This window comes from Corvus kubaryi, unplaced genomic scaffold (genome assembly GCF_017639235.1).
Source record: "Corvus kubaryi isolate FWS band 111438036 unplaced genomic scaffold, C.kubaryi_AGA036_p1.0 split1-131, whole genome shotgun sequence".
In the NCBI taxonomy this organism is placed as follows: Eukaryota; Metazoa; Chordata; class Aves; order Passeriformes; family Corvidae; genus Corvus; species Corvus kubaryi.
This window is the reverse complement of record NW_024582073.1, coordinates 8,169,470-8,194,776: the sequence shown is the minus strand read 5'-3', so window position 1 is coordinate 8,194,776 and position 25,307 is coordinate 8,169,470. Positions and strand designations below refer to the sequence as shown.

Genomic DNA, 25,307 nt, shown 5'->3' with positions numbered 1-25,307 from the left:
ATAGGTCTTTATTCACTTTGTACATCTTAGACTGGACTGTGAGCCCTTTATGGGACAAAGTCAGTTCTGTCCTGCTTGTTAAAAAAGCACCTTGTTCATCTGATTCTAAATAAATGAGGTCAGGGGCATCATTAGCAATCACTCAAGAATGTTTTCCCAAAAATATTTTTGTGACCTCAGGAACATGTTTATATTTTGAAACTTCTTAACCGTGTCTTTTGCAACTAAATATTTTGACTTTTCATTGTTCACTGTTTCAATGTGATTTGTTCATCTTTAAGGCTAGTAGTGGGTTTTTCTATCCTTTTCAAATATTTGGGGGCATTTTGGAGCTGCCACTAGAGCATGAGTTAAAAATATGTGGATACTGAAGCTGTCTAGGCTAATAATTATCAAGTGCTGAAAGGCTGCTTGTTTGAATCTAAGTCTGTAAAACTTAATTTGAAGAGAGAAATGTCTCTGTGAAGGTCTACTGTGGATAGAATTTCCTGAACTCTCAAATACGAAGTGCCCTTTTACTTTTAGGTCAGATCATTAGTAAGCTTTTCTTTTTAAGAATATGATCTGTTACTTGAGCAAAGAACTTGTTGGATACCTCTCCTCCAGCCTGGATTGATCTGTGGACACACATCACTTCAACCTTTCTTTTCTCCATTTCTGAAGTTTATTCTCTGAAAATGCTTCTCTTCCATTTCCTCCTAGAAACAAGGTCTTTTTGGAGGCTGGGTTGTGGCTGTCATCCTCTGAATATTTTTTTAACTGACGCTTTCTTGCAAGAATTTCACAGGCAGTTTATTGGTGCTTTTCGTTAGATCTTTTATCAACTGTTGCCTGAAACGCCTTCTCTTCCTGGCAGAAGTTTTTCAAATTCTTAACTAATGATAAAATCCCCAGGATGGTCTAATAGGTTAGTCACTCCGTGGCTAGTACTGATTTCAGCTTGTCTGTCCAGCTGTGGAGATACCTTATCTCCTGGAATGCCAAGCCTTGGGGACAGCACGAATAGAGCAATTGATTCTTCCCATACCTAAGAGAGCTGTTTTTTATCGGGGGAAGGAAGTGACCTAGCTTCTCCCTGTGAGTGGGGATAGAGGAGCTTTCCACTTCCACCGTGCCCTTTTGTTTCTATAAGGTAAGACAGGTCTAAGGTTTTAGCTTCTATGCAGTGTCTTACTGTGCTTCATTTAACAGGTAGCTACTGGAGAGTCCAAGCCAGCACCTGGCACAGGGGAGAGGGAGGATGAGTGTCTGGTTGCACTGGGGGAGATCACTGAAAGGGTTGTAAGGCATGGGAACAGGCTGCCCGGGAAAGTGGTCGAGTTGCCATCCCTGGACATATTTAAAAGATGTGTAGGTGTTTGTAGGGACATGGTTTAGTGGTGGACTTGGCAGTGCTGGATTAATGGTTGGACTTGGTGATCTTTGAGGTCTTTTCTGACCTTCATGATTCTATGCTGGACTGAAAGTGACAAGAGAACTTTGAGAAGTACAGCGGATTGTTCTGACTCAGGACAGGTACATAAATGCTAGGGGAAATCCCCACAGAGAGCTTGAAGGGTCTGAAAGTAGGTCACATGTGCATGTAGAGACTCAGGTTTTGTGGATGGAGCCTGAAAATTCTTAGTTGTATCCTGGTTTGGGTTATTGTCTTTTGGGTGTTTGGTGGGATTGTTGGGATCACTCAGAATGAGCCAAGGATTAGGATTAGAACTGGGGAAGGGGGCACAGGCTGGAGCTGCAGATGCAGTTGGGGCTGCCAGAGGAAGATATGTGCTGCAGGTTTTCTCTCCTGCAAACTCTTTAGACCAGAACATGGCTGGGGACAGGAGGCCCAGGGCAGCCAAGTCCTTTGGTTAGGATTGGTGGGGCAAGAAAGCGTGGGACTGCAGTTGTCAGGGGCTGCTAGGAGAAGGTGTGGGTTAGTGTTTTTTCTCACCTGCAGAGTCTTTCCCTTGGGCCACAGCCGAGGGTCTTGTGCCAGGTCGCCAATGCAAAATGGTGAAGGGTCTTGTTTGCCCCATGTTTCAACAGAAACCTACCAGAGCTGATAAAACTTTACATATCAAGACGTGCTCTATGCGAGTCTAAATTGGCACACAAAATTTAATTTGTATATATGGGCCTGTGTAAGAAGAGTTGTAGTTAGTGGATTTTTGAGAGGCAGGGATGGACAGTAACTGTGTGAGTGAAGGCGACCATTGGGACACTGCACAAACAGCACGACTTTTCAGCTGGGTTGGTAGCAGAGCAAGCTTAAACCACTCAGTGTTTTGGCATCTGGATTGTTGCTCTAGATGAGGCAATAATTCAGAAGCAGACAGTCTGCTCTGGAAGAAACCTCCCTTTGACATGTTCTGCAGCAAGCAAGTCCTGGGGGGTTTGGTGCCAGACTGCTTAGAAATGTTTCCAACTGGAGACAAACATTTTAATAATCATTTTAATTTCTTCCTCAGGGTTTTCCATCTTGCCCCCATCCCATTTCCTCTCTCCTCAGCCTCCAAACGGTGACCTAAAATGTTGTTTGTTTCCTACTCCTTTCCTTCCTCTCAATTTATCCTGCTCCCATATTTCACAGAGAAGTCTGTACAAGCCATTTTGAAGATTTGTTTAGAATAGGTTTTGGCATTTGAGGTTTCCATTAAGAACTCTTTATTTTGCCTTCTATTATTGTCTGTGATTTTTAATCTGCACCTGCAATATTGGTTATGGTGCCTGATGTATTCACATTTGAGTAATAAAGAAAATGAGATGCTTTAGCTAATATATTCTCTTTTTTCCTGAGACAGAATAGGCCGACTGAGGATTGAAGTCACAAGAGAGCTCCAGTATTTGGAAAGAAGTCCTCGGGGGGGGGGGGGGTGGAATCTTAACTTGCCTGGTGTAGCAGCTAAATGGAAAATAGTAGTTTTACAAGGTTGCTGCTGTGTAAGGTTAAAAAGTACCATAGTATCTTTTGGGGGGGAAAAAAAGTAATTTTTTTTTCCCATCTGTGAAGTAAAATAATGGTTCTAGAAGATACGCAGTTCTTGTCTTGGCATTCTCTTCATCTAATGGGGAAAAGTGATTTTTTTGTAAATAAAAGTATATTAATTCATTTGTTTTTAGGACATTACTGTTAGATTCTACCTTAAGCAGAAGGGAGGAATAGTACAGCAGTCTGTATGAGCTTGGGTTACAGAGTTTTTAACTTCAAGAATATTTAAAAAATACCCCCAACTCCCAGAAGTATCATTCATACTGGTTTTGTCGCTACTCCCAATACATGATGGTGTTGGAGATGTGGGAACTTCAAGAACGTAATAGCATGAGTACAGTTTAGGACAAGTGGAACAGAAGCCTTACTAACTATGGTCATAGAAAACTGAGAATAGCATCTCCCAGTCTGCTCCGCTGCTCTCCAAGTGATCACAGAGACCCTACCTATATACTGTTTCAGGGAGACACAAAGGGAAAGAGGTGAGGAAAAGTGATCATTTCAATGTTCGTAAAGCCAGGTGTTCACTCCAGGAGGGATGAACTCCGTCATGCAAACTGCCACAGTCGTAAAGAATGAAGCAGCAAATAATGTGCCACTATGGTTCTTGGTGGAGCTTTGAGCAGTGGCACACCACCTGTTATCCTAGCTCAGAAGCAGGGAGGTAGAAACCATCCCAGACTGTTAGCTTTTAGTTGAAAGGAGTATTCTTTTAGTTTGGTAAACTTCTCAGCTAGCCCTCTCAAATATTAAATATGTAAGTGTACACACCACAGTAAGCTGCCAGAGGAGTCTGCTCTTGAATGGAGACCCTGTCAGCCCAAAATGAGGTTTCTGTCTTCCATAGTGGCTATTCTAATTTTCAGAGTTCTAAATTTAAGCAGACATCTTTGTTTCTTTTCAAAGATGTTGAATTTTAAGTCCATGTCTCGACCTGATGATTTTCTTCCAAATGAATGGAACTGGTTGAATTTTTCTTTGGATGAAAGGCATGATGCTTTTCTCTTGGGGGAAGGGTGGTGAAGACACAGTGTTTGTTGCGACAGGATTTTATAATTAAAATTCCCCACTTTTAGAGGCTTGGTCATTTTTTTGTGTATTCTAACAATGAGCCATGTCAGCACATCTCATAGCATGCTCATGGGTGGTGAGGAACTTGGATTTGGGGGGTTGCTAATCCTTGGACACTGAACAGTGTTCAACTGTGGTATCACTGGCTTAATGGTGTTTTTTCATGATGAGATGGGGTTTTTTTTTTAAATCCCTTTTTATTTGTCTTCTCTCATTTATGATTTATGGGGCCCTCCATTCTACACAATATATGCAAGGATGGCATTTAATTTCAAGTCAAGATGAAGAAAAATAGACAGGCCACCCATAAAATGTACATCCTTTCTCACTTTCCTGCAGTGCAGAAACTGCCAGACCAGATGCCTTCTGGGTTTCTGCTCTCAGGCTCTTCCAGGCATGATCTACCTGGACACAGGGAAGGCAGACTAATGTGACAAAATTCACCCAGAATCTGTCTGGGTCACTGATGTGGTCTAGATCAATTTAGAATATAAAATAAATATTGTTGAGTTACTGTGCCGTCGATATTCATCCTAGTCTTTCTTCATTTCAGTGATGAAATGTGGGTGTCCATGTGTGTTTTCAGAAGGGAGAAAGGGGAGATTCTTCTTTTCCAGCCACACTGAAATCCTTATGTGCTGGGGAAAAGGGTTTCATCATTCAGGTTTTGTGACTTACAACTCATAAAATACTCCTTTCTCCTAACAGGTTGCTGAATGCAATAAAGCCGGGATTGGTAAAAAAGATCAATAGACTACCGACCCCCATTGCAGGTTTGGTGAGTATATCAAATGGAGGAAAATATTTCAGTGCTGCTCTTTGCACCTTGACATTGACTATGTGATTGAGATAGCAATTATTTTTGTAATTTGAACTCTTCTGGCCTGGTGAACTCAGACAGTGCCTCTGAAATCTGAATGCTCTGTGTAGTCACCTTAAGACCTTTCAGTCTTTTTTTTCCAGAAGTAGGCAGTATTCAAGTGGCAGGGTGTATTTTTAGAGGAAGATGATCTTCTTGGTTATATATCACCTTCCAGTTGTGGCACTAGCTTTAGAAAAACTGGAATGCATGCATTAGAAGCCATCACCACAAGAAAACAGTTTTTGGAAAGGAAGAAAACTGTACTTGTATATTTTGTCTCAATTTTCCTTTCCCCAAAATACCACAGTCTGCAGATAACATTCATTGTGGGACTGTCTAGGGAACTGTTTCATGTTGACTTTAAGGGCAGAGCAAAAGTTGGCCATACTCTGTTGTAAGCAAGGAAGACCGCAGAGGATGTGTTGACAGCTCATGGGCTGTCAAGAGCCCTGGGTGCTCAGGGGGTCACCTCAAGTGGTGGCACAGTCCTGTGCTTGCTGTTGGGGCAGAAGGTGGGGGTGTGAATGGATGTTGGCTCTAACAGGATTAGCCACATACAAATATGGCTGTATTGATTTTACCTGCAGTTGTAATTTGGAATAAAAAGGTCCTTGATCGTGTGGAAGGTGGCCATCCTTGATTTAGACTCACCATATATACATGACTCCTTTGTGTTCTGGCACTGGTCACATTTTAGCTTAGTTATGCAAGATTCAGAACATATTACTTATTATGTTGATAGCTGAAGTTAACATTCCTTTGTATAAACAGCATTAAGATGTTTCAGTGTATCAGAAACCATGTTACATTTGCTGTTAAATTGGTTCTGTAATGTTGTTACATAGCCTTTGAGGCTGGGTCTTTCGACCTGTAGATATTTCTTCATGAATACTGCCTGGGTTTAGAATCAAATTTTTGATCCCCACAACCCTTTCTTTAAACATTCCTTGTGTGCCTTCCTTTTGCCTCTAAAATCCATCTAGTTTTATTCCTTTGCACTCCTTCTTGAAAGGAATATTTGGTATAAACAACTGCAAAAAGTACCAGTAGTGCAGTTTTCTTTTCCTTGGCTTGCTTTCAGGAAAGACTCAATTTTTGTTATGACTGTTTTAAGAAGATGATATTGAATTACATTGGTTTCTTTCCTTATTCATATGTAAAATCCCAATGGTAAGGTGGTTGTAGTGGGAAGGACATAGAAAAAAGTCATTATGTGTGTGTATTTTTCTCATTCCTTGAGATAAATCTCTCTTGCAAGATGTGTGTCTTCAAAGCATTATGAAAAGCAGTTTTCAGGCTACTAATGATACAGCAGATCTTTTTTGTGTTGTAAAGTCTTTTTATTACCTGTACCTGTGTCCTCTGATTAACTTTAGTAACTACTTCTTTAAATCTTTTCCTAATAAATAATTAGGCTATTTTAAAAGTTCACTGTTTCTGAGTTCTTGAACATTACTAATGGATGTTTTAATCTACTCTTCTGTGAATAAATTGCTCCAAACAAAACAATCTATCAAAATTTCCCCTTGCTTTCCAAGATGTTTGGTTCCATACCTGCTGACTTTTGTTGCCATTTTTAGTTACAGTGGTGTGTAAGTGGCTGTTTTAAGGATTGCATGTGAATTTAAATGATCAAGTGTTCTATCTAGTCTGTTATGTTTATTTATGGTGTATTATTTAAAAGTACAGCCATCAGGGGTATGTTTGAGCAGAGGGTGTATCCTTTCCTTTTCAGTTGTACCATGCCTATGTGTCTGAAAAAAGAATTAAAATGTTGACACTATGGTCCAGAAGTAGTTATACCTCCTAGGTAGTTGACCATATGTGAGAGACATTCCTTTATTAATTGCCAGTTTTTCTTTATTATCTTAGTTTTGGTTGGCTTGACATACTAAATAGTTACTTCTTTCCAATTACTTCACCCCAGTGAGTGTGATTTCCTCAAGTACAAGTAGAAATACTGTGAAAGCTTCAGTACCTTTTCTGCCTTGCATGAGATATGTGCTTTTAACTCCTAGATACTGCTTCTGCCTAAAAAGGGTAACCTAATTATTGTAACAGAATTAATTTCTTTCCTGTAGCTGATAGAATAAGCATTTATTTCACTAGGAGAGACAATAGGTATGTTTTCTTTTTTACACAGTAGGAGCTAAAACTTATGAGTAATTGGAGAGTATTCAAAGTGCCATTTGTTTCATCTTTAACCTCCGGAGACACAAACAGTCATATACTATGTAGCTCTACAAAATGTCGACTTGAGTCTAATTCTCCAGATGATAGTCTGTTTTTCTTCTTTATTATGGTCAGAACTAAGAAGTGTCCTTTATTGAAGGAAAATAACAGTGTACTTGAAGCCCATATCAGCCACATGCTGAGGTATTCCCTTGGGAGTATCATCAGGTGTAAAAATGTTGCCTATATTTCATGTTTGAGTGCCTTCTCACAACATTTCTGTGAAGTATTACGTATAACTTGTCTGTTGACAGACTGAATTCTTCAAACTTTTCCTGGCATTTAAAACTAGATGACTCTGCAGTTACTCTGAAATTCTCACCAATGACTTGCTCATATAGTTTAAGAGGGAATAGTTTATTTGCAGATCTTGTATGCCAGAACACCAAACATTTAAATAAAATTTATTGGTTATAGTGCTGTGGTGTTAAGTAAGAACTCAAGGATCTGAACACCACCATACTAAGCACAGGCCATATAAATACACAAAGATGATCTTTGTCTAGTTGCAAGTCTAAGTCAGGATGTGGATTGTATGCAGCATTACATATAGAATTACATATGTTCAGCTTGGCAGGCTTGTTTGTAATTTGCTTTGATCTCCAGAAGTGCCGACTGCTTCTGTTATCACAGCAGAAATGATACATTGCTTTAATGAAAGAAAATGTAGGACCACTGGTTTGGTATTCATGCTTAGAGTATTAAATTTGATGAAATGTTTTCTCATTCTTGTTCAGTATTCATTAATCCTGAAAGCTAATGCTCCCACCAAAAAGCAAATTCACAAAACATTCAAAGAACATGTTAGGCCTAGGTAGGAGTAACAGGCTTTATTAAAATCGTTGTTGCTAGAAGAAATTTTCTCATGTGAGAAATTGATACTGAGCATCTTTTTTTTAAGACTGTCAGCTTTCCAGCATCATCATTTTGTGTATTTAATTGTAGAAGGCTGGAGAAGTATTTTGCCTGAGTTATTAATTAAAAAACCATCTGGAGCTGCAGAAGACTTACAAAGATGTATTAAAGTACAATGAATATAATTAAGTGATTTTTACAAAACCATCAATTTTTTCAGTGAGTTACTGTTGGTTTCTTTCATTTTGTATGACATTCATAGTGAATACAACTAATTTTTGAGGTTTCTACTATTTGCAATACCTTATTATCTATTCTATAAAGATTTACCAGCATCACCACAGATAAGCTTTGCTCTATAATGCTAATCACTGTATATTGACTTTCTTTTTCCCTTAAAAAAATTCCAGCTTTTGCTTCCTGTCCCTGAATAATGTCACTCTGGGAGAAAAGGAAAGGTTTCTGCCTTATCTTTTGTTTGACAGGGTTTAGGGGAGTTTATAGCATTACTTCAGTTCCTAGAACAATCCCCACAGGAGCTGAGACACTTACTTCAGAGGCTGTGTGAACGATTCTCACATATAATACTAGGAAGTAGTCAAGACAAAGATGGAGAGATGAACTTTAGCTTGGATCTTGGCTCATGTTTCAGCACTACTGAATAAAAATCTGTTTACTGTGGCATCCAGTTTTAAGTTTGTTTATGGTCCTTAACTTTGTGACATATGTATGATTTAGCACTGGAAAAAATAGCTCTGCAGAAGTCACCTGGTTGCATGGTTATTGTACCAAGATGAACAGAACCGTAATGGGCTGCTTGAGAAAGCTTGGTAAGAAAGCAAGGCTGGGGTTTTTACTCTCATTATTTTCCCAGGAAGTTTCTTTTGGCAAAGGACTCTCTGAGAACTTGCTATTACCCTTATTAAGAACAGCTACTGTCTGTTCCAGCTGGTGCTGGTAGTTTGTTCTTATGCTGTAATATTGCACAAATTGTAGATTTGGGGTTTTTCTATCTTATATGTTATTTCAAGGAAAAGTCGTCATTATGTTAGCTTTCAGGGGTTTGTGCTACTAACTAAATTCATCAAATGAGATCTCATTTCTTCATGCAGGTATGAACCTCAAAATTACAAGACTCAAATAAAGTATAGTGTGTTTCACACAGTTAAAAATAATTAGCAAAGATAGAGAAATACACAGAAATTTAACAGATGCGCATTATTTTTATCACTCTTTTCATTCATACCTCCTTGTTGCTATTTTTTTTCTTAAAAGTTTATGTTCTTGTTTTTTCTTTTAAATTTGTCACTCTCCCTTTAATTCTAGTACTTTCTGGAAAGAGCCTGCTGCTATTGTTAATATGTAGATTCATAATATAATTTCTGTTTCCTTGTTTTGCACTACTATTCTCTGCTGAACATACTCGTTTCCCAGCACAATTGTATTCATAAAAAAGTCTTGCTGGGTAAGTTGTGGTGCATGTGAAGTAAACAGAAGCAAAATTTCCTGCCTGTCTAAAAACAGTAAGTTCTTGGCACTCACATTCGAAAAGCATTTTTGTGAATGTTGACGGAAAACAAAGTGTCAACAGCATAGCAAAATACAGTGCAAACATTCTGCCATGTTTTCTGTGGATCTTCCTTGCTAAATAGTAATTGGTTTCTCTACATCTCTTGTGCCTGCTTTCAGTTCCAAAATCTGAATGTTTGACTAGTGCAATATTTAGGGTCTGGCCAGTGGTTCAGAGCAGCACTGTGTGCTTTGGCTCATCACATACTGTAATATATAAGGAATCTCTTCACTAAAGCAAGAGTATCCTTAAAAAAAAAATTAATGGTTATTATTGTAACCTTGTGTGCTTTGTGTTGTTTGGGTTTTTTACTCCCCTAGCTTTCTAGATTGCCTTCAAATTGATTTTTCATTTAGGTTTTCCTGCCTATTTGTTTGGGTGTCACCCGAGCTGGACAGAGTTACCTTATAAAATTCCTGTTTAATGAATTTAGTGGTATGTTGTATTAATAAACATTTCTAAGTTGCACAAAGAATATAAAAGCAAACTCACAGGTGTTTCTTAACCACATTGTTTGTAAACAGTCTGTGTGGAACAATCTGCAGTGAAGCTGTAGTTAATTCATTGCAGAAGAGGAAAACAGCCATCAGTTCAAATTTGGCAGGAAGCACAGAGAAAGCGGTATTGGGGGCAAAATGAGATGCAAACAAATAAAACCTAAAACTTTTTATGGAAATTCAGCTGTTTTTCTTTTTTAAACTGAATTGAAGGTTTTTGTTGCTTCTAATTAACCATAGAAATGCTGTCCAGAAAGCACTGCTTTCCTGCCATTTAAACTAGTAATACAAATGCAAAATACAATGCTGGCATCTCATTTAGTATTTTAGTGATTGAAATGGGTGTGCTTACTCTGGTGTGTTAGGTTTGGTTCCAAAACTGTCAAACATTTGATGCTGGAAACTAATCATTGATCTGACAGCAAATGTGCTGGAGACATATTCCACTGCTGCACTTGGGTTTAGCCTGTGTTGCCTTCCAAGCCTGTAAGGCTTCCAAGTTGTACTATAATCTGATGTATGCATGCAAGAGGGGCTGAAATAATAGGAAATTAATAAAAGGCATGAACTATAGAAAAATGAACCAACAAAACAAGGGGATGTAAATGACCCCACCTTATTTATTTGCTTGTGATGGTCTGAGCTTCATTTAGCTGTAATACATACTCTCAGAGATGTGAGTTCAGCCAACTCCTATTAGTCTTCATGTTTACCATCTGTATGGCTCATAAGTTGTCCCTAACATGCATGAGCAATCACTTCTTTCCTCAGCTACCAGCTGCATTGTTGTGTTTATGATGGCTGGAGGTGAAACCTGAAGGGAAGAACCATGTTTGTTTCCAAACTGCCCGTTTGATCCCTCAGCGATTTTTGTGTGCTTCCTGCACCATTGGCCCCAGCCAGAACTCAGCCAGGACTTTGGCAGACCAACCTCACTGCTGGCCCTAAAGTCCCTTCTTCTTGATGCTTCCTTGGCTGGAGTGCTTACAGCGCACTCAATAAGCTAAACTGTTTGTTGGCTGGGACCACTCCTTGTCATGCTAAGGATACTGTCCTTTTCTGCCAGTGTCCAGGAGTTTGTCCCTTGTTGTAAGCTGAAGTCTCTCATTTAGTGCCCCGCGTGCCCTGAACAATTTCCTTGTTGGGTCAGAACAGCCCCAGCCAAGATGGGTAAATGTTTGCAGGGCACATGTGAAGGATAGCTGTGATCCATGGCTCCTGTGCACGTATGCAAACTTTGTCATGTTGTTGAGACCTCTTCCCAAACTAGACTGGTTAGGATTCAAAGGTGTGCAGCATTTTCACAGTCAGCTTAAGTTGTGCCCTGAGCCTGCTGACATGTGCTGCTGAGAATGTCAGGACTCGGTTTGGCCAAATGCTAATAATACATGTAAGCTCTTTGTGGCAAGGATCATCTGCTAGTCTGTTTTTGTCTAACACCTCACCCCATGAGTCCTGCTCCATGGCCAGGACTCCTAAACAGTATTTTAATACAAATAATAAATAACAGTTACAAAAATATCACAAGCATTCCTGTGTCATTCACAGTCTCATTTTAGACTGGCCTCCCAACAACTGTGAATTTAATCAGTACGTTTATAATTAGCTTTATTCATATTGAATAATTTAGAATGTTAATATGCAAATTTGGAGGCAAGGGGAACCTTTTCTGTGTTAAAACCAATAGAGGATGGTCAATGCAGAGGATATCTGTTTCTGAATGTTTTTTTGCTGTATGATGACCCATTTTTCTTGCCCAGCCTTAGCATACTTTAGAAAAAAGTGTTTGATTAAAAACAAAGAGTCTACCTGTTTAGGGCTGTCAAGTGACTTCTCAAAGATGTTATTTATAAAATATTGTAATGATTGTTTGCTTTTTATTTTTTTGCATGCAAAGTTTAATAAACTGAAGGGTTCCAGGGATAATGTTTGAAAACAGCAAAAAGAAAAGCATTGCTACTGCTGAAGCAATAATGCTAGGCAGCTGAAGTGTAAACTTGCCCTTATCATGGCATTAACCTTTACTATAAATGACAGAGTCTTTCCTTGGGTTGGGGAGGGCAGCTGGCTTCCAGGAGGAGCTCATTTTTTATCCATGAGAAATGTAGGTTGCCCACTGGAATAATTGTTAGATTTGCTTTCAGATGCTAGAGTCCTTCTGCAAGGTCAACCGTAACTTGCATTACATTGGTTTAATGACACTGAGTTGAGTGAGTATTTCAGAAATTGCAAACTTTTGAAGAATAATCTCTAAGTATCTGTAAGTATAAAAAAATAATAGTTTAAGAAACAAAATGCCATTTGCCACATAGCTTAAATTTGCACTTAATGAAGGATCAGTGTCTTCCTTCAGCTGCTGTGCTAGAAACAAAGAGCCTCCTGAGCAATGATTTATACTCTTCAAAACAAATCCCACTGTTGAAGCTTGTGACTTCTCTTAATAGTTGGGCAAATACCACGTGCTCTGGAGACGTGTACCATCTTCAGGAGTTTTCAGTGAAGGAGTTGGATGCCCTGAGTCTGTGAATGTGTCGCCTGTGTCCCGTGGGATGTGGCACTGTTGCAGTTGTATCCAGGCATCTGCAATTTTTGTGTATCTTCTGTTGCAAAATTGATTAGTTTGCAATGAGGATATAAAAAGAAGCACTGAGCTGGTATACTGCCAGCGTTTAGGCCAACACAAATAAAATATGCAGAGCTACAACTATCCATGTCTTGAAGCTAAGTATCAGCTTTTGTCCTTAGCAAACCTGATGTTATGGTTGCTTTCAGCTAGCCTGAGTTTGGCTTTCCCACAAATGACAGCACTGGCCCTCATACTAGCTGGAGTGGGCAACTGATCTGGCTTAAAAGTTCCCTTCATCTTACAGCATGAACAGAAATGCAGGCAGGAGGGAAGGAGGAAGCTCACCAAAAAGAGGCGTCATTCCATCAGTTTAAAATAGTTCTGAAACTGCAGCTACAGAGTTTAAACTTAGATGCACTCCTTAAGGTATTGGCGAAAAGCAAGGGACACAGGAACCCGGGAAAGTCTCAACCTTAAAGCCTTGGTTTAAAGGTTGTCTGTGTTTAAAATTATACTTAGTAGTATTCTCACTCCCTAATTCTGGAAAGCCTCTCACAGGTTGGAGTCTGTAGGTCTGCACTATAAATACCATCTCTGATCCCCAACTGTCTTTTTCAGTGACATGTAGCCTCTGCTGCAGGGAACAGCTAGACCAATGTTGATAACCAGGTAACCGCAGCACTGGAAGTGTGAAAAGGGAGCTTCCCAAAAGCTCTTAACACGAGAAGTCCTTGGGTGGCAAGCAGGAAGAGTTTTCACAGTGTGGTCAGACCAACAGATTGGCCACCTCAAAATGGTCCAGGGAAGCTCAAGCTTCCTTGACCTTCTCTTGTGAAAAGAGAGCAAGCAACAATCTGTTGTGACCCTGGCCCTTGGGCTGAAGATGGTGGCAGAAGAATGCTGTCTCTAATCCCCTCCCTGGCTGCAAATCAACTCAGTGAAGTCTGTTGCAGTTAATGTCTGCTAGCAACTGTTCACACTGTTTCTATGCTGAAAACCTTTCCGGGCACTCTTAAATGGATTTATTTTAGATGATGTGCATGTTGCTAGCAGGAGCCTACGTGCTGAATGCAGATGATGGAACATGTCTCGCTCCAAAGATCACATTGCAGTTGTTTCCCTGACTTAAAGCAAACAAGCAAAAAGGCAAACTAATGGAAAACTGGTGCCTTAAAGATCCGTGTACAGTGATTTCTTTAGTTTAAAAGCACAGTAAAATTCTGTAGTCTGGTGCTGTGGTCAAGAGTTCATAGAGGCTGAAATACCTGACACTGAATTCTCCTTGTCTCTGCATTCCTCAGTGCTCCTGGATTAAAGCCACTTGCTTCCTGTTTGGCATGGTACTTTCCAATTGTAATGCATTTCCTCTTAAATGTCCAGAGGTCTAATGATACTATTGTAAACCTGTTAAAATTAATGCTGCAGAGGAAACAGCTTAGTTAATTCCTTGTGGAAAATACAGTGATAGGCTGAACTATCTGACTGAGGGACATCAAAAGCATTAACTATTAACGTTTTGAAGGCTGAAAAACCTTGTGCTATCATGTGAAAATCTGCTCCACAGCTTAGTAGGAGAATTGCACATTCATTTGTGGACAAGCAATATAACTAATGGTCTAGAAAATTAATATTGCAATACAGAGGCAATCCTCAGCTCTTCGGAGTGGTGTCCTTCTGTTAAAGTCCTCACTATTGCCATGTATTTGTTTGTGTCTGCCTCCTCATCTTCATGTGGGAAGCACCATTACTTAGATGGCGAATGTCTGTTTTTCTTTGGGGCAATAGTGCACACTGATTTATTACTGCATGATGTGTGAAAGGGAGTTTTCTTTTCAGCCTTTTCAATAAGGGGAGAGCATTGAACTTGCTAAATGTGTGTATGCATCCAAGTGTGTACTGAGTTCAGCTCAGCTTTTTTCAGTCCATTCTGTTGTGCTATTCCATTACCTCGGCTTTTGTGCTTTGAATTGTAGTAGTTCTCATGCACAATTTAGAACCAAACTTGTGTTACCCCATAAGGCCAATGGTAAACATGATGCTTTCCCCCCTTCCCCTTTCTTTTCATTTTAGTCATAATGTTGGTATTATTTGGTCTCCTTTTACTGCTAGAGAGATATTACTTGACTTAATATGTTGCAAAGTTGTATTGATGTGTTGGGAGGCATGTTGGACTGAGTGCCAGATTGCGACTCTCACCCTTGCACCTGTTGTGGAGCAACAAATTTCAGGCCTTAAACTGATAGGCTGGGCTGCTGATGCTCTTGCTGCTTGCCTTTTATAACTGTTGGGTTGGTTGGGTGCTGTGTAGCTTGGGTGCACAGCCAACAAATCCTATGGCTGTTACCACGTGTTCCTGGATATTTCTCATACCTTTTCTTAATGAAAGCTGCCTCGTTGCTGTTGTCCTTTAATACCATTTCTAGTTTGGTTGGAAAGAGGCTTGCTGGTTTTTCCAAAACCAATCCTAACTTTACCACTCCTGCCTAGCAACAGCATTTGGTAATGCCTGCTGTTGGCTAAATTACCTGAGTTGTCAGTAGGTCCTTGCACTGTCCTCTCTGCAGTCAAGCCCTGATATAATGCAATTATAGAGGTTCCTGTGAAACTGCTTGGTGAGTGCCTTCAGGGGGAAGCTGCAGGCCTGACTTGCTGGTGATGGGCACAAGAAGATGCAGCACAATAGCCACAACTGTAAAAGCTCAGGTGTCAGTGGGACACAGGCTTACCGTGCAGGCAGCACCCAGTCTTTGGCTAACTACAGGAGGGATCCAAGGTCATTTTGGCAACTAAGAGAGCTGAACTGTGAAGCAGGTCTGTTTCCTTGGCCAGCAGTGCATGGATCAGGAATGCTGGTCAGTGGTTTTTTGGTTTTAACCTTCCTGTCCTTCCTATCTCCTCCTATCCCTCAGCCCACAGCAGTGACTAGGACCATGCTATAAGTGCTCTCTGCCTCTCAAGCCTGGTTTTCAGACCAAAGCTGGCAGACCTGCTAGATAAGAAGTGTGACGTTTATGTATTAATTTCTGGAGTTACAGGGATCAGCCACAAAGTATTAGCACCACTATACAGTATGTCCTCTGTTATTTAAAAGGGAGGAGTGGATAGCTTCAGTTATTTGAGGTTTCAAGAAATCCAGGGCAATTTTCAGTGTAATTAATACATGTCAGGAGTTTGACCCTTGTGGGGATAACACGAAGTTCTAGATAACTGAGGTGATACTGTAAACAAGTTGTGAAAATTGTGCCAGAAGACTGTCTGCACAGGTGAGTAGCACCAGTTAATAAAATCTCCCAGCTTTTGATCTAGAAAAATATTTCATGCAACTTTCACTTGACATATGCAGAAGCAGAAAAAAACCCTTTATTTTTGTACAATTCCTGGATGTTTCCTTTCATTAAGTTTCTCCTGTTACCCCTAAGGAGATCAGATAGTAGTTGCTTCTCAAACTATAGCAACTGCATGAGAAGGAAAACTTGAAATGTTCTGAGAGTGCCACATGGACCAAACACATATACACTGTTCTACTGTACTGCTTGTTTCTCTTAAAAAAAAATACAAGCAGATTTTAAAAAATTAATTTTTAAAATTAAAATTATTACTACTACAGGCTTGATACTATATATTGGAAACAATGTATTTTCTGATATTTCAGGAAACAAATTATGAACAAATGCAGGAATCGCATCAGTCATTGGCAAAACTAGTTGCAAACTGATAAATAAAACAGAATGGTTCCCATGGAGTGCTGTCAGAGCTCTTCCAAAAGCCTCTAAAGAAGTAAAGAGAAATAAGTACATAAATAAATGTTGTGGGCCAAAAGAACACATAAAATTTGTAACTATAGTCAGTGTTTAGTGACAGACTTACATAAAAACGTAACATGGCATAAAGATTGTCTCAGGAGGCTGGGTTTTGTTTTGCTCTGTATTTTTTGAGAAGTCAGGCTAGATTGATCTTCCCCCTTAGTGTACATGCCTGTATTTTATTTTTACACTGCTGAATAGTGACTGGATGGAATCTGATATGTCAGTGGGCTAGAATTTTAGACAAGGAAGAAGCAAGATAATTACATCCTCTTGGATAACTGCTGCAGTCCTGCAACAATTTGAGTAAGCAAGCTATTAGCAGAATTGTTTTAGAATGGGTGATGCTTTATCTTCAGCAATATTGCACCAGTTTTTCCTTATTCTTCATTCTGTCTGAAACAACCCAAAGGGCAAAATTCAATCCAATAGTATGATTATTTTGAAGGGAGTTTAGGAGCTGGATCTTCAGACATGCCTGGGCTCCATTTTTGTGCATCTCAGATCTTTGAATGATACAGTCAGCACTGACCAAAATCCGTTTTCCTGCCAAGTATCAACTTGCTGATATGAATCTCCTCTTCCGTGTTATGCTATATGGCACCTCAAGTCTCTGCCTTCAGGAGTTTGTAATTAAGAAACAACACATAGATGCAGTTAAAGGGACAGAGAGAAACAAGGTATTTGTCAGCACGTGTTATCAGCAAACTCGGTATCTATCTGCCATTGGCATTTCAAAGGCACAACTAACACAGAATTTTGGGGAGGATGATGGAATAGTTCTAATGAAATTTAGAGGAGGCTACTCATAAGCATGAGGACTGTGCGTGAGAAAATCCAAAATCTGCTGAGAGTCAGCACCCACAGTATTAGACTAAGTTGGCTAGTTCCCAGGGGTGTTTGAGACCTTAAATGCTCTTTAGTCCTTACCCTCTGGTTGATCAGAGATTTATCTCTTGCTTTTTAAATACTATTACCCAATCTCTTGAACCACCCAATCCTGATTAAAATTTACTTTCTAAAATATGATCCTGGAGAACTGAAACTCCTTGAATTCCAGACCTTTACATATTTTCTTAAGAACTAAGAGTTCTTGGTGATCTCACACTTGCATCAAAAATTCTTGCAGATAGTTTATCTTCCCAAGAGTAGTTCAGCTTGCTTATTCTTTTTCATTTGGCTGAAATCTGATGAGCAATACTAGAAATCCGGCACTTAAACCTTAATACAAACTGTTATGTAAGCAAATTACACACCAAGAACTTCAAAGATTGTGGTCAGTATTCTCCATCACAGCTTCCAATATAATTTATTCTCTTTTTAAAGCAGCATAGAAATATTCTTGTCTTGTATAACTTTGCAAGTTAGAGAAAAAAAAAAGCCAGACTGAGGATGGGAAGTAAATAAGAGGAAAAACAGTCAACTACTCTATTCAGGATAATGGAAGGTGGAGTTTAGGATATGCCAGAGAATGCAGAACCCTGGATAACCTCTGTGGTGTGGGTGTGGCAACTGACTGAACAGCCTACTTGGGTTTGACATCTCTCACCCTTGCTCAGGACAGCCACATCAGCTCTTGCAGAAGAGCGGCTTTATGCCAGTGCCTTTCCCATTTGGGGGCAAATGGCCCAAAGGCATGAGATCAGCTTAGCAGTCCAGCACAGCACGGTCTCTGCAGTCACAGGCATGCTGAAGCCCCTGTGCAGCTCTGGGCTGGTCTGGCATGTACACAAAGGGCATGCAGGGCATCTGTGACCAGGGTCTGGTGCCTCCTGGGTGGGTGGGCTCCTGTGCTGCAGTTTGGGCAGTGTTCCTGCATGACCTACAGTGCTTGCATAGCTCTGTAGCCCCTGTATTTGGATGGGGCTACATCTGTTGACCTTATAAACCCCAAGTAGCTCTTAGTGTCTCCAGATTTAAGGGTTGATTGGCTTCAGCACAGTGCTGAGCGTCAGCTGGGTCAGTGCACTCAAGCAAGGCAGTCCTGTGTCTGATGAATGTATTCTCCAGTTGCTAGGAAGGGCAGTGTAGAGGTGCTTGCCAAAGCCAGTAAGTCCTGCCAGCCTTGAGCTGATTTGGGGTAGCCATGTGTAACTTTTGCATTCTCCAGAAATCTGCGCCTATGGGAGTGGTTTGGAGACGTGAGCTGGCTGGGGACTGGGACTCTGCAGTGCTTTAAATCAGCTAATTTGCTGGGAGCTTCTTATTGGTGCTGGAGCCTGGCCTAATAATCTTGCCAGACTCCACTGGTTCTGCTATCTAGATATACCTCTCTCTGATCAACTCTGAGCCCTGCCTCTTTGCTGAGGAAAGGAAAGAATCATATTTAAATTTAGCATTTTTCTTTTCTACAGTCTCATTAGCTAAGTTTTTTACTAAGTTTTTTTATGTGGCTTTAAATTGAAACAGTTTTCAGAAGTATCAGGTGAGGAGTTGGAAGCTTGTTATTTGATGGTACATGAACATCTCTGCTGGCCTTATTTGTGACTGTTGTGAGCAGGAGCCACTGGTTATGCCTAGGTAAGCTGAACTATAAGCATGGTTGGCTCTTTTCCTCTAACAAACAAAAGTTTATCTTAAGTCTGGCAAGGACAGAAGGTAGGGTATTAACTGAAGTTTTAAGAATAAATTATCAGTGATAGCTGATTTTTTTTCCTTTTCTGTTCCCTTCACCAACAAATAAGACAAGCTATTTCTGCCACCTTCACTGCTTAGCTCCTGTTTCTAAAGACCTGGTGTGATCCATGTGATGAACTCATCTTCCTCCCCTTGTTGCTTTGTGTATTCTGAGAGGAGAGAGGGTGTTGTGGTAGTACACCTCTAATATGTTGAAGAAAACTGGACAACAGGGATATCAGTCCTGTAGGAGGAGAGATCCTTTCTTGTCCTCTGTTCTGCTGTCCAGAGGAACCAGACCCAAGACATTGCAAAAGAGCTGGGAAAAAGCTTTGCAACAGGAATGCACCATATTAAAGAAGTGTTCTGTTCTTTCTCCCTTGCTTTAATCATTGATTTTATTCAATTAATTTAAGGAAATTCTGCTTCTTAAATATAGTGTATTATTGTCCTATGCTTTATTCCTTCTGAAACCTTAGTCTTCACAACTGCAAATTACAGTAGTATCAAGATGTAATCCACGAGTCCTGATGTCTAAATGGCTCTTCAAAGGCATGCTTGCATGACCAGTATAGACTTGATGAAGAGTAGAAATTTAAGTAATTTAAGTAAGCTATTCTGCGTAGTCAGTCTAGGTTTGCAGCTACAATAGCTTCAGGAATAGTCATGCTGTTTCTTGAATTATATCTAGAGACTGATGGTTGAAAAGGAATGGAAAAGAAATCTCTGCCAGACTATTGGGTAGCTCATCTTGCCATGAATATATGCCATAAAAAACCCCACCAAAGCTGGAGATATTCAAGATCACTGACAATTATGGCCATGCCGTCTAGACACCTAATGTATGTTTTCAAATCTGGGAAAGAAACAACAGATACATGGGTATAGTATTGGGGTATTCAGTAATTCAAGCTGTTATACTTTATGTGGTCAAAATCACACAAATGGGCACTGATTTACGTAGCATATTTTTGCACAGATAATTTGATTGTCTCTAAAATTCACTTGCAGAAAGTTGAAAATTATTCATGTTCTTCCCCTTCCTTTTCCTCACCAGAGTAGTTCTAGACACCTAAATATGAAAGCTTTCAATTTATTTTTAGTGAAAGTAAAAACAATAAGGTAGGTTTTTCATGGGGAATGTGCTGGAACTTCATTCAGTAGAAATAGCCAATTAAAAAAAAAAAGGTGGTTTTTGGACTTGAACAACTTCTTTTAGAAGTGTTTTCAAGGAGACCCCAACCTGTGCATTAAAGAAGTCCAGTATGTTTTATGTAATGTTGGCATGAAAATGCAAAGTTGTGAGTGGGGGGAAAATGTATGTCAGGTATCATGTAACAGCAGCAAAAAGATTTCTGATGTTTATCAAACCTTGAACAGCACAGATTATTAAAACATATTCCTTGGCAATAAAGAGTAGATGTTTAGTTTGAAAGGAGGAGTGGAATTTGTTGCTTTTTTTTGCAGAGGTCACGAACTGAGCAGGAATGAGTCCTCCTTGGCGGTTCCACTATTTTGCTGTTTGCCTTGGGGGATAGAGATTTGGTCTGATTTTAACAGCTACTGCCAGGCCCCCAGCCCCCACAAGCAGCTTTCTTGCATCTTTTGAAGCCCACCTAAAGCAGTTGTACTTGGACAGAGGGGTGAAGAGGCCCTCCAACAGCTCGGGATGCACAGTGTCCTGATCCCTGTAGTGGATTGCTGTCTACTGAGAGAAGTCTGACTATTGACAAGTGTTACAATTTTCTGGCTTTAAATGGAAGACAGCTTTACTTAATATACAAAGCAAAAGGGAAAATACCATATAAAAGAAAAGGGGCAAGAAAGTGAAGTCATGCTAGAAATGAGTAGTTACTGCAATTAGAAAAAGTGTTATGAGGCTGCCAGGTGATGGTCATACATTCAGTTTTAGAAGTTTGATGTCATGCTGATTTTAATTTTAGGTACCAATTTCTTTTGTACCTTTACAGTTTCAAACCTTAAAAATAAACTTCAGAAAATTTCAGCTGTTCTCTGGCACTGAATGCTCAGCTGGTTCAATACAGCTGGAGGTCACAAAACCTCAGATTATGTTCATCATGCACATATTTTCATTAAAATCTTGTATTTTGGGGGATTATACAACTGTGATGAAATCTGCTTCTGTGCCTGAATGGGAAGACAGCTGATAAATTACATGGGGAAGGTAAGAATTGAGGCTATACCTCCAACACAGTTTTGTTTCAGGTTCTTGTGTATCAGAAAAGCATTATGTATAATTCTCACTATTGCTCATTTCTGTTTCCTTTATTTTTCTGTCCTTGTCCTCTGCTTTGGATGTAGTGACAGAGACAAATAAAAGCAGTCAGTAGTGATCACAGGTTGAGAAGCATTTTTTCAGATAGTAATCTCTGAAGCTGTATGCCGATGCACTGATTATGCTTTGTGTTACCTGTACTGGCTTATAATAGACAATGCTGGTAAATTAATTAATTAATAATACACTCAGACACACCTTTTCAGGTGGACAGCCTTGTGATGCGCAGTTTTTCCTCATTTTCTTCTCTGCAAGACCCACTCCATCCCAAAGGTTATTTTGCAGGTTGAATCTGATGGTTTCCTGGAGCTGGGTCCCTTGAATAGTCAACACTGCTCTTCCTGGAAAACGAGGTTATTTTCTCTACAGTCAAGTCAAAATATAGAAAGCAGGCATTGGGTGTCAGTGCCCTGGGATATCAAATGTGCTCAAAGGGATCCCATGAAGCTTGGACTCTTCAGGCAGAGAAAATAAGGCAGGTTATGTGAAAAAAAGGTATTATCTTCTGTAGACCTGCTAGTATAATTAAGGAAAACATGGGATAAATCTTAGCACATAAATTTGCTTTGCATACGTAATCATCTTTACCACCAAAGTACCCCTCTTAGCAGGAACACATAAATAGTTTTTAAAAGGTATCTGTTGTGCCATGGCTTAACACACAATTGCCCTGACACCAGTCTGGAAAGACACAGGTTTATTCAGTACTGCTTGGTTTAATTGATGACTATAAACAGCTCATGAAGGACTTGTGTTGGAGATTAAGCTATTCATGGTGTTCCTTTGAACCACCCTAGGGCTGTGCCTTTTGGGTATATTGCTCATGAGGTAACTCAACTTTATTTATCTGTGTTTGTTTGGTTTTTTTTTAAATTTTTATGCAGAGTGATAAGCTTTTAACACTATGTCTAGCAAAAAAAATTACTTTCCCCTATTTAATGCTCAGGTTAGTTTCTTTGGTGGTCTCCTTCACTTAAATTTTGTTTTCACAATATCTGATGTAGTGGTTCTTATGACTTAACAACTCTAGATTTAAAGTTTTTGTATTTTTGTTTTCTTTAAGCAGTTTGTTTGGGATGGCTGTCTTTGGAGTTCTTCTGAAGCCATAGTCAGACCCTGTACTTTCCTTAACATTCATTGGGTCTGGATAATAACACACAAATAAGCCAAACTTAGGAGACAGCATGTTGTCCTTAGTTGTGAATTTCTTGCCCATTTTTATATTTTGCTGTAGAGCTCATTTGTGGGGACAGCAGCTGCAGGGATGTGCTGAGAAAGGAAGTGTCCAGTTTCCCCAGAAGATGTCCAGAGGGAACCATTGTGGCACTAGCTGTGGTTTCAGGGTTGAAACCCTTGAAATCTGTGTTTAGGTTAGTCATACTCCTGCACTCATAATGTGAGTGCAAATAAAGGTCAAATTTGTCTTCAGGACCTTTCTTCCTCTCCTTCAGACAGACAGCAAAACTATTGCCAGCAGGATGGATAAGAAGTAGCTGCCACAGATGGGAGCTGAGGTTGTCCTCAGAGCATCATATTGTGATATTTCTTTCATTCTTGTCTCTTTTGTAGCTCTTCCCCCAACCCACTCTGGCATAACTCTTGTATTGATCCACTTCATAGCCCCACCAAGAAGGCAGAGTGAGATAAATAACATTCCTTTCCATCACAAGAGCCATGCCTTACTTTTTTTCTGGTTTTGTGTTTTTACCCATCTGGCTCTGGATTTGCAAGGTGAATTCCCAGTGGCTTCTAGGAGTGCTTGGATACAATTCACTGTATGAGAGCTGGTTTTTAACCCTGCTCATTGTGAGCTTCATTCACCAAAAAAAAAAAAAAAAAAAAAAAAAAAAAAAAGGTGAAAGGAGAAGTCATAAAACTGAGACCAAATCCCTCACAAACCAAGTGCTATTATCTGGTACTACAAAGCTGAGAGAGTGAGCTGCAGAGAAGGGGTGGAAAGGAAATGTTATCCTTCCTTGGCCATAGATGGCTGTTACCATAGAATATGGCATCAGATAGGCACCCCCTCCTCAAGACCTGGTGACTAACATCTGGTTGACAGCTGGCTGTGATTTCATCAGCACCAGAGCCAGTGAATAGCCTGGAAATGTTTTGGGTTTTTTTCCCTGTCTGCCTATGTTCTGTTTTGAGTGCTGTAAGCAAAGCCATCTTAGGGTGTATCTTGGGTTTGGCAAATCTGAGGGAGTTTGCATCATCTGATCATCATCTGCTCTCTCCCCCAAAGACATGGATGTTGACTGGGCCCCCATTTGTTTAAATGTTTTATTTGTGCCTTCAGGGATAATGACCTGATGTAGCAAGGAGTAATATCAAGATCTACTTAACTAGTGAAGTCATGGGGTTAGCCTTGTGCTCCTGCTGTGTGCACCCTTCCCACCCTCCAGTGGTTTGCTTTTGCCTGTTGAGTTGAAGTCTGCTCTTGCTCACGTTTTCTCTTTTGCCCAGCTTCCATTCACATTATTGAAAAAAGATAAGTTTTTATACAATCAAAGTTTTTATACAATCAATAGTAGCATCAAAGTTGTGCACTATCTTCTTGTTCTAGGCACTTGCAGGTTTTTGCCCTAGTGAGCCTGGTTGGGAGCAGCAGGATCTAAGCACCTGGGCACTACCAGCCAAGTTGTCTTTGAGGTCAGGTACTGAGACACCCAAAGGGTGTTTAGCCTGGAGAGGAGGAGGCTGAGGGTGGACCTCATTGCTCTCTACAAGTACCTGAAAAGAGGTTGTAGTGAGGTGGGGGCTGGTCTCTTCTGCTGTGCCTACAGTGAGAGGACTAAAGGAAATAACTTTAACGTGAGACAGGGGAGAGATTCAGATTGGGGATCAGAAAAAAAAAATCACTGTAGGATGATGAGGCATTGGAATAGGTTGCCCATGGATGTGGCAGAGTCACATCCCTGGAGGTGTTCAAGAGGCACTTGGATCTGGCACTGGGTGATGTGGTTTAGGGGTTACAGGGGCAGTGCTGGGTGGATGGTTGGACTTGATGATCTTAAAGGTCTCTTCCAACCGTGATGATTTTATGATTCTATGATTTTATCTTCACCAGACTTAGATATTACCTGAAGGTCACTTAGAGCCATGTTTGGGGTTTCTGGTGTGTTTTGTGTAGTTGAATGGTACCAACTGGCTTATTTCTCCACACCATTTTAAAGGTGTTTTTTTGCCTTTTTGACAAGAAAGCATGGCTGTTATTGGAGGAGATACATCTTTTCCTTCTTGACTGCCCAAAACGAAGCAGAAAAAAGCTGGGCTTTCTTGGCAAAGGCAGCCTTCACCAGCTTCTCAGGGGCACGCTGGAAGGCTCTACCTGTGGAGCCGGGCAGTGCCGTGCCCGCCCGGTGTGCCCTAGTCCTCCTGGCTCAATCTGGTCATCGCGGTGGCAAGTACCTCTTGCCTTGGCGGCTCGCACGATCCGCGCCCGGTGCTCCCTCTCCTCGCGTGCCGTGCCCCGCCGGAGCCCGGCCGGCTGCGGGGCAGCGCAGTGGGTGGAGTCCGGCGGCTGCGGCTCCCGCCGGCCCCGCTGCCGCTCCGCCGCGGGGTCGCGGCCCTGCGGAGGCGAGCATCGGTCCGGCTGACGGGCTGGTAAGTCCTGCTTCCCCTCCCTGTTCCCAGGGACCATCTCTTTCTGGTTTTTTTTTTTTTTTCCCACTAGCGTTTAATTTTCGTGGGTGAGGCTATTGTGTGCCGGAATCCTTTTGGGGTGTAAGCAGCCCGGTCTCCCCTTGCTGTTCTGGGGGGTGCCTTCAGTTCTGGTGTGCTGTCAGCCTTCCTCTCCTGGAGGTTAACCATCCTCAGCTTCTAAGTGAATGTGTCCTAACTATGATCCATTTCCTTCCAAATCTACTGATTTGGAGTCTGCCACGGAAAACAACCTTTTGCGTAGTTTTGTTGTATATATACAGTAAATCATATTGGATGAATGGTAAAACACACACACACAA

The 25,307-nt window shown here is 40.6% G+C and overlaps 1 protein-coding gene across 6 annotated transcripts in view; it reads left to right on the top strand.

The window, feature by feature from the left end:
• The window catches only part of LIMCH1 (LIM and calponin homology domains 1), a 178,186-nt gene that overhangs the window by 74,524 nt on the left and 78,355 nt on the right, over positions 1 to 25,307 (top strand). For all 6 annotated transcript variants that reach the window (XM_042053845.1, XM_042053846.1, XM_042053848.1 and 3 more), the window contains one exon: positions 4,754 to 4,823. In XM_042053845.1, coding sequence (XP_041909779.1) covers positions 4,754 to 4,823 — 70 coding nt within the window. The remainder of the gene's footprint in view (positions 1 to 4,753; positions 4,824 to 25,307) is intronic.